The sequence below is a fragment of the Gastrolobium bilobum genome, unplaced genomic scaffold, assembly GCF_033153095.1.
Source record: "Gastrolobium bilobum isolate Gb01-03AN ecotype WA unplaced genomic scaffold, APGP_CSIRO_Gbil_v1 utg762, whole genome shotgun sequence".
Taxonomy (NCBI): domain Eukaryota; kingdom Viridiplantae; phylum Streptophyta; class Magnoliopsida; order Fabales; family Fabaceae; genus Gastrolobium; species Gastrolobium bilobum.
In genome coordinates, this window is record NW_026899802.1 from 891,036 (window position 1) to 900,692 (window position 9,657).

The window sequence follows — 9,657 nt, forward strand, 5'->3', positions numbered from 1 at the left end:
GGTAGACAGAAAAAATGATAGGTAAAATTACATATCCCTTCTTATAGATAGATTTTTTTCAATTAAAAAATTGAAAATTTTAATTATTGTAAAAATTTATTGGGATTAAAATTGCACAATGAATAAACCAAAAATGTAATTAAGTTAAAACAATATTACTTTTACACCTTATTTTTTATAAACATGTCCAGCACCATTCTTTTCTGAGAAAAAAAGAGAGAGAAGGAATAAATAAATTTCTCTTTTTACTTTTTTCATATGTAAAAAAATAAAAATAACAGTTTTTCCAACCATGTATTTTTCTCAAAAAAAATCTAGTACGACTATAAGTGTTTGTTTTACACATGCCTTAAAAAAAAACATTTCCAATCATTTATTTCATAAAAAAATTCGAAAATTTCAAGATGACATATTTACATCTACTGTTGATGGACAAAAAAATTAAAATAATATTTTTTAATTAAATAATTACGTATTTATTGCAGTTTTGGGAAAAATTACGGATCTATTGCACACTGTGACGCCCCATTGAGGCGTCTCACCCTAAGGGGAAGACGCTCAAATGGGGCGTCTCTTATGAGGTGTTGACACGTGTCACTTTTTTTTCCAAAAAAAAATTAATTTAATCATAAAATTTCTAAATGCCATAACTTTTGACTCGAGTATCCAAATCTTGTAATTCTTTTTTTGATTTCACGTAACTTTTCGAGATCTACACAATGACATCTTATTTGACATATTTTATTTCTCACAAACACAATTTTAATTTGCAAGAATGATATTATAAGAGCGGTTAAACCCAGAAGCCTCTGAGTTCTGGATTTGTGATTTAATATAAAAAAATAAATAAAATTTTGATTTGTGATTTAAATTTTTTTTATAATAATTTTTTTTATTATAACAAAAATTTGGTTTGTGATTTAAATTCAAAATAAAAATAAAAATTATTATTAATAAGGAAAAAAAATAAAGATTTGATTTGTGATTTAAACTAAAAAATTAATTTGAAAAATATGTAGAAATAAAGAAAATAAATATTCTAAATTTCTAAGGAAGAAGAATATTATTTTTAAAATTAATGATTAATGTTATAAGCTTCTGGGTTATTATTCGTGGTCTGAAATTAATGATAGCTTATAAATATTTTTCAAAAATAAAATTACCTAAGTTAGGCGTGATTGCCTCTTGATTGAAACCCAATTTATACGTGATTGGTGATGTGTTAGGTTTTGACACGTGTTGACACGTGTCACATTTTTAAACTCCGAAGCCTCTGAGTTCTGCGTTTGTGATTTAATACAAAAAATAAATCAAGATTTGATGTGTGATTTAAATTAAAAAAATAATTTTTTTTTATTTTTATAAAAAAATTTGGTTTGTGATTTAAATTAAAAGTAACAATTATTATTAATAAGGAAAACAAAATAAAGATTTGATTTGTGATTTAAACTCAAAAATCAATTTGAAAAATCTGTATTAATAAAGAAAATAATTAAATAAATATTCTAAATATCTAAGAAAGAAGAATTACCTGATTTAAATTTAAATTATGTTGGTGAGAAATAAAATATATCAAATGAGATGTCATTGCGTAGATCTCGAAAAGGTATGTGGAATCAAAAGAAGAACTACCCGATTTAGATACTCGAGTCAAAAGTTATGACCTTTAGAAGTTTTATAATTAAATTAATTTTTTTTTGAAAAAAAAAATGACACGTGTCAACATCTCATGAGAGACACTCCATTTGGGCGTCTTCCCCTCATGGTGAGACGCCTATAGATCCCTAATTTTTTTCAAAACTGCAATAAAATCATAATTATTTAATTAAAAAATATTATTTTAATTTTTTTGTCACTGTTAATGGGAATATATTTTTGGCCTATACTTGACGGCACGCACAAGCACATAATAAAACAAACGTGGCTACAGCGAGATTGGCAGCTTGAGATGTGTACCTTACAGCTTTGCTGTGCTAAGGTATTTTTTTTCTTCTGATAAATGACAAAAATAAGAAAAGAAATGAAACATGCACAAATAAATTAAGACTGTAATCACGGACTCACAACCTAAACAATTTTGACTGAAAGAAGACAACCATGACTTCATATTGCGTTGTACCAAAGATATTATGATTTAAGATAATATTATATGGACAAACAGGAGGAAATAAAAAGACATTTAAAGATGTAAAATTATTAGGTTACATTTAAATTTTAAAAATTAGTTTTATGTTACACTGCACAAATACAAAAATAAATTTAATGACACAGAAATAAATATGAATGTTCAAATTATTTATAGCCTATAAAAATATTACGATTCTAACAATCTAATGGATTTTAACTTACAGTCACTATCAATGATAATAAAACTTCTACTTTTTAAGGGCCGATGGATAAGATAGTGGGGATAGTGTATAATAGGCTATAATGTCATATTTTTATTCATTATTTGATTAATCAACAAGATATGATAATTGATAAAATAAGATATGATAATTAATAAGTTTACTTTGGCTTGCTAACTCATTTTAATTAACCCACTAATAAGTTATCCTAAAAACGAATTTGGTTTAGAACGAGATTAGAAACTCTTGTCCGGAATATAGTGCTCTACCTCTTTGATGAGAATGTGATAATCTGCTTTATCACTAGCCATTGCCGCCACTAGCCAACACTAACTGCCATCACCACCAACGCCTTAATTAGCCCACCATTGGCCAACCAATGTTGTCAGCCAACCACCATCATCATGATGTGCATACTTAGAAGAAAAAAAATTCATTATTTATTACCAAGCAATAAATTTATATTTTTATCCAAATATTCGCGTTGTGCTTGACATGATTATTAATTATTTTTATGCAATAAATTTAAATTAATTAAATCGAGCTATATCCAGATTGAATTATATCGTGTGACTGTGAATATTTTTATTCAAATTATTTTGTTGTTATACACACATATATATATATATATATATAAACCCTAAACCCTATATTAAAAGTCAATTTAAAACTTATTTTGAAAAAATTATTCGACGAAGATACAATTTTTTTTATTTAAAAAATTTGTTCAAGTTATTTTATGTATTTTAATATATTTAATTTAAAATTATTTTTTTGGATTTTTTAAAATAAGAACTAATATTTAAAAAAGTTAAATAAAAGATATTTTTATTTATTTATATTATATTCTGACATTATTTGGTTACCCTTAAGCATAAGATATAGTAACATAATCATATCATACTGATTAACTAACATCTCTATTAACATCTACTAATATTTTTTTTTTTTGATAAAAACATCTACTAATATTTTAATACATCATGATTTATTTTTATTATTTTAATTTCTAAGAGAATAAGATTACGATATTAAATAATGATGTGTCAAAATATTAATGAATTTTACTGGAAAACTTCTGTACAATAATTGTATATTCCAATTAAACATTTTTTTATTTAGTTTTCTCATTAAACAATGAGAGTTGTTAAAGAAACTATTCTCCCTCCTACTTTCTCAAAAAAAAATTGTTTAATTCTAAAAAAAAAATAAGCATGGTGGCCCCACCTTGTTAAATAAAGACTCAAAGCCCTTAAACAATCGTACTGGTCATGTTTTTTCACTTCAGTTGTTACATTTTTGTCTTGTTAGCTATAAAAGAAAATCAATTATTACAAACAACAATTTTATAATTTTATGGAAAAAAATATTTCTATTTTTGCTATAAAATATTTTTCAATTACACTCACAAAAAAGTTAATGAGTTCCATTGTGAAAATGAGAGAAAGAAAAAGTTAATGAAAGCTACTAGCTTTTGTATAAATGTGACATAAATATTTTTTGTAGTAAAAAAAAAAATATTAAGCCCAAATTTTATATCACAAAAATGAATAAATCAAAAACAAATAGTTTCAAACGGATAGAGTAAAGAATGGTATTTCATTTGATCATGTTCTGAATTCGTAATTTCCATAGATTTAAATTCAAGAGTTGTTAACACCTACAATTTCTTGAGCCAAAGATTTAGATCTTTCAAGTTCACCATGACAGTACCCTATTCCAGTACGCCATATTGTTGAAAATCGACAATCATACAGAATCGAGAAAACAGAAAAAGAGATAAGAGTAGAGAGATTGACACGATGATTTACCCTGGTTCACCCAATATAGGCTACGTCCAGCTTGTCTGTACTATATTCACCTCACCGCCACTCGTTACAAGTCTCTCGGTTTACAAGGCAAATATAAATAGGATTACAAGAAACCCTAACAGCAGCTATTCATGAGCCCAAGCCCAAACTACTAAGAAAATTACAATAGAAACAGAGGCCTAAACATTCCCCAGTTGCCTTTCTGCTGACCCCGACAATTAGGGCCAACATCATCATGTGAAGTATGAGCCATACCCAACACATATGACATAGCATTCAGCTAATTTTCCAGGGACCGTAGGAAAACTCCAAATGGGGGCAGCATGGCAAATGCAAAAGATATAACCTGCACGGAGTAAAGCTCAAAGGACTGAGTCTCATCCATGATTCCATGAAGCAATCTTCCTACCAATTAAGTTAAACAGAACATGGCAGGAGCCGCAAGACAACAAGAACCTTTTTAAAGAAATATAAACCATTGTTGCCGACATAAGAATAAACAGAATAACGATTCAGGACATACATAACCATGCTCATTAGGAATACATACATTAAAATATCGGGTCATCCACATGCAAATGCTTGTTCCTCTCTCTGTTGAGATAGTACAAGATCTGGTTTCCTTATATATATGATATTGAGCATATGTTCAAAGCACACCAAACTAAATAAAAAACCTTTGTTTTCCATTCTTCCATCAAGCAGAAAGTAAAGTTTCTGCTGAACATGGATTCTTTCTTTTTCATTGCTCTCACTTTCGCATTGAGCTTCCTTATTCATTTTGCTCATGGAAATGAACTGCCCCTTACCACTGAGAGTACAGAGACAAGCAGTTCAAAAACATACATTATCCATGTGCATAGGCCAGAGTCTAAGATATTTACTCAATCTGAAGATTTGGAGAGCTGGTACCATTCATTCATGCCACCTGCAATTATGAGCTCCAACGAACAGCCAAGAATGATTTATTCATACCGGAACGTGTTGAGTGGTTTTGCTGCAAGACTCACTCAAGAGGAGCTGAGAGCTGTGGAAAAGAAGGATGGCTTTATTTCAGCTCATCCCGAAAGGATACTACATCGTCAAACCACACATACCCCAAAATTTTTGGGTTTGCAGCAACCAATTGGACTATGGAAGGAATCGAATTTTGGAAAGGGAGTTATTATTGGGATCGTGGATTCTGGAATCACGCCTAATCACCCTTCATTTAGTGATGCAGGAATACCACCACCACCACCCAAATGGAAAGGGAGATGCGAACTTAATGGGACAGCATGTAACAACAAACTAATTGGAGCAAGGTCTTTCAACATCGCAGCTGTGGCAATGAAAGGAGGGAAAGCAGAGACACCAATTGATGAGGATGGACATGGGACTCACACAGCAAGCACAGCAGCTGGTGCTTTTGTGAACCATGCCGAAGTGCTAGGAAATGCCAAAGGCACAGCAGCAGGAATGGCCCCTTATGCTCACCTGGCAATTTACAGAGTATGCTTTGGAGTAGACTGCCCTGAGAGTGATATACTAGCTGCGTTAGATGCAGCCGTGGAAGATGGCGTGGATGTAATATCAATATCCCTTGGTTTAAGTGAGCCACCTTCATTTTTCAATGATAGCGCTGCAATAGGTGCATTTGCAGCAATTCAGAAGGGAATATTCGTAAGTTGTGCAGCAGGAAACTCTGGCCCTTCCAGTGGCACCTTAGTTAACGGAGCCCCATGGATCCTCACAGTGGGAGCAAGCACAGTTGACAGAAGCATTGTGGCAACAGCAAAGCTTGGAAATGGGCAAGAATTTGATGGTGAATCTGTTTTCCAGCCTTCCAATTTTTCTCCGACATTGCTACCCTTAGTGTATGCTGGCAAGAATGGCAAACAAGAATCTGCATTCTGTGCTAACGGATCCTTGAATGGCAATGATTTCAGAGGCAAGGTTGTTTTGTGTGAGAGAGGAGGGGGTATAGGAAGAATTGACAAAGGAGCAGAAGTAGAAAGAGCAGGGGGTGCAGCCATGATTCTTATGAATGATGAAATCAATGGCTTCAGTCTCGAAGCTGATGTACATGTTCTGCCTGCAACGCATGTAAGCCATGCTGCTGGAGTAAAGATTCAGGCCTATATAAATTCCACTGCAACACCTAAAGCAACCATTTTATTTAAGGGAACTATAATCGGAAACTCCCTAGCTCCCGCAGTTACATCCTTCTCTTCAAGAGGTCCCAACCTGCCAAGTCCTGGTATTTTGAAACCAGATATCATAGGACCAGGCGTGAACATCCTAGCTGCCTGGCCATTCCCCCCGAATAACAACACCAATTCAAAACTCAATTTCAACATAATGTCTGGCACATCAATGTCATGCCCACATCTTAGTGGCATTGCTGCTTTGCTCAAAAGCTCTCATCCTCACTGGTCACCAGCTGCCATAAAATCTGCCATGATGACTTCAGCAGACATGCTAAATTTAAAACACAAACCCATTGTTGATGAAACACTTCAGCCTGCAGATATCTTTGCCACAGGTTCCGGCCACGTGAATCCATCAAGAGCAAATGATCCTGGATTAGTATATGATATCCAACCTGATGATTATATACCTTATCTGTGTGGTTTAGGCTACAGTGATAGGGAAGTGGGTATCATTGCACATAGAGCAATTAAGTGCTCTCAAACTTCAAGCATTCCCGAAGGAGAGCTCAACTACCCCTCATTTTCTGTTGTGCTTGGTTCCTCACAGACATTCACAAGGACTGTGACAAATGTTGGTGAGTCCTATTCATCTTATGTTGTCATAATTATGGCACCAGTAGGGGTTGATGTTAAGGTCGAGCCTAATATGCTTCATTTTTCAAAAGCAAACCAGAAAGAGACATATTCAGTGACATTCAGCCGTATGGCAGTGGGTTATAAGACAGGGGAATATGCTCAAGGGTTCCTAAAGTGGGTCTCTACTCAACACACTGTCAGGAGCCCTATCTCGGTCAAATTTGTATAAAATAATAACGTAAGCAAGCAACAACTTGCACTACCAAAGAACCAGTGTAATGGTCAGAAAATTGTAATACTTGCTACAACACGTAATAAGTGGCAAAATTTTAATCGTACACTGGCACCATTTTCATTTCTATGTTCATTCCATCTATGCATAAGCAAAATTTAAACTAGATCACCAAAAGATTTTGAAATCTTCCTTACAAATTCTGTCATCAACATGAAAGAAGTGGAAGGAAATAGAAAAAGAAAAATGTCTTTCTAGATAAAAAATGTTCACCAACAATACAATGAAAGATTATCGCTAACAAAATGTAAAGAAATACTAGAGAACTATGGAAAGGAAGATACAACACCAACAAAAATAATTACGTGGGTGTTAAATATATTTGTGTAAACCATCATTGAAAAACTTTTCAAACTGCCAAATATACAAGACTAGTTGATGAGTTTGTGTCAATCATCATTTTCTAAAATGTTTGTACTCACAAGTTAAATACTCAACAAAATCTCCATTCAGCTGAATAAAAAGAAAGATTTAGCAAAATGTGCAAGACACTGATTCGAATACACCAATATGAGAAGAGCATGGGAACACATCAACATCATGTTTAACCCAAATCAGTTGGGGTAGGCAAGAGCATGGAATAGCGGAAAATAAATAGAAACCGCTCCAGAGACACACATTTTTTCTGTCTTAAGGAAATCCAACAAATACTGATACAAACACTGTTATAACTTAACCGATTTTATTTCACCCTCTTTGTACAAAATCAACAAAATGAAGATAAATATACAGAAACCAGGAACTCTTGATTGAAGAGGACTTCTGTTTGTCAATAGCTTTAAAAAAAAATTCATTATGAAGATCCAGCATTCATTTCAGAAAAATTTGGGATGAGTTACTACAAAAATTACAGGTAATAATTGAACTCAAGCCAATCAGAAAAGAATAATGCATCCAAAATTAGATTGGGCTGTAAAGAGACCTACAAATTGTCAAATGTTTTTAGCTGGCTCAGTCAGAACCATAAACAGAAAATTTGACATCTGTGACACTCAATGACAGTAAGGGTTGCAGAACAGAAGAAAAATTGAAACACCTTCCAATTCATCAACCAAAACCAGGAGGTACATCAGGGTCTTCATCACCACAATCAGATGGTGGATTGTGCTCCACATCTACTGAAAATCCAGGAGGCACATTACTATTAACATCATCTTCACCAAGTGTATCCTGTAATAGGTGGGAATCTTCCTTCTGCTCTGCAGTGGATCCTTGCCTCTGAACCTGTGTCTTCCCTTTATCCTGGTCCTCGTGATTGTTATTATTTGTATGATTATTTAAGAGAGTGAAACCTGGTGGTTCTTCTGGCTCATTTCCATGCAACACATCATCAGTCTCAGTAGCTGACGCCGTTTCATCCGGTCCTTGAATTGGCATCACGTCAGATGTGGATAACATAACCTCATCTTTCCCTTTCGGGTTTGCCAGTTTGTCATAGACAGATTGCACTGTTTCTACGATTTCACTTTTCACTCCATCATTTGATCCGATTATTTGCCATAAACTATCGGATATCTGGCTCATTACTTTATCACTGTTAAAAGGAAAAAAAATGAAGCAAAATAAAATTTCAGTTTCCACATAAACTGAACCAACCACTTTAAAAATAAGTATACACACAGACACAGCATGATTCATAACAAATGAAATTTGATTAGGAACCTCAAGAATACAAGTGTAAAACAGTGAAAATGCGCAATTTACAGAACAGGTAACTTACCCAACCTCTTCATATATGGCATCAGAAAGTTGTCTAGGTTTAAAATTTTCTGCTCCAGGGCGATTGAGTGCAACTGACTGCTTCACAATTGAGGTAATATCTCGTCGCAACTCTTGCTGTCATAAATTGTCGGATTCAGTATTACAGACATTCAACCTTAGTTAGTTGTTAAACTAGAAAAATTCAAGGTCATAATAAACCACATGGCACATTAAACGAAGCTCTAAAAACTCATTTGCTGACAATTACAAATTACAATCTATATGAACACCCCGTTGAATTCCATCAGAAGAAGCACAAATCCGAAATCTATATAAGCCCTAAAATGAAATAAAAGATAATTAAGCATACGTTGTCTTTGAGCTTACGAACGATCTTCAAACGAAGCCGGTCAAAGTCGCCATCGTCCTTCAGTTTTGCGATAACCTCTTCTTTGCCAACTACTTCTCCGCTGCTTCCCATCACTCACATTCCTCCCACCAACTCACACAAACTATAATTCTTACTTCATCTAAACAGAATACATTTATAGATTTAGAGTTTAAATTTAAAATTTAAGGTGAAAGTGTTTCTAATTTTTAAATTACTTAAAAATCAATTCATTTTTAATGATACTATGTTGTCTTTTTTGTATATTTTTACATTCTCCCCTCCATTTTTTTATTTTTCTTAATTTTATAAAAAAAATAACAAAACACATCAAAATAACATAATTTCC

At 33.0% G+C, this 9,657-nt stretch overlaps 2 protein-coding genes across 3 annotated transcripts; one reads left to right on the forward strand and one right to left on the reverse strand.

The window, feature by feature from the left end:
• Window positions 1–4,228: 4,228 nt before the first annotated feature.
• On the reverse strand, window positions 4,229–9,427 carry LOC133293683 (uncharacterized). Of its 2 annotated transcripts, XM_061492286.1 has the most exons (4): window positions 9,291–9,427; window positions 8,940–9,055; window positions 8,256–8,753; window positions 4,229–4,505 (listed from the first exon to the last, which is right to left on the reverse strand). In XM_061492286.1, exons 1-3 carry the CDS (start codon window positions 9,399–9,401, stop codon window positions 8,267–8,269), a joined length of 714 nt encoding a protein of 237 aa, XP_061348270.1. In that variant the 5' UTR covers window positions 9,402–9,427; the 3' UTR covers window positions 4,229–4,505; window positions 8,256–8,266. The 2 variants fall into 2 exon arrangements, with proteins under 2 accessions (XP_061348270.1, XP_061348269.1); XM_061492285.1 differs by lacking the exon at window positions 4,229–4,505 and having other exon boundaries at window positions 7,695–8,753.
• Window positions 4,886–7,156, forward strand: LOC133293682 (subtilisin-like protease 4). The gene has a single exon (XM_061492283.1). The coding sequence runs from the start codon at window positions 4,886–4,888 to the stop codon at window positions 7,154–7,156; it is 2,271 nt and encodes a 756-aa protein (XP_061348267.1).
• Window positions 9,428–9,657: the final 230 nt, after the last annotated feature.

Excerpts from the sequence above, each read along its gene's own strand:
- LOC133293682 (XM_061492283.1), top strand. The coding sequence starts at position 4,886 with ATGGATTCTTTCTTTTTCATTGCTCTCACTTTCGCATTGAGCTTCCTT.
- LOC133293683 (XM_061492286.1), bottom strand. The coding sequence starts at position 9,401 with ATGGGAAGCAGCGGAGAAGTAGTTGGCAAAGAAGAGGTTATCGCAAAA. Across the intron at positions 9,056-9,290 it reads TTCGTAAGCTCAAAGACAAC|CAAGAGTTGCGACGAGATAT; the intron begins GTATGCTTAATT and ends AATTTATGACAG. Across the intron at positions 8,754-8,939 it reads GCCATATATGAAGAGGTTGG|TGATAAAGTAATGAGCCAGA; the intron begins GTAAGTTACCTG and ends TCCTTTTAACAG.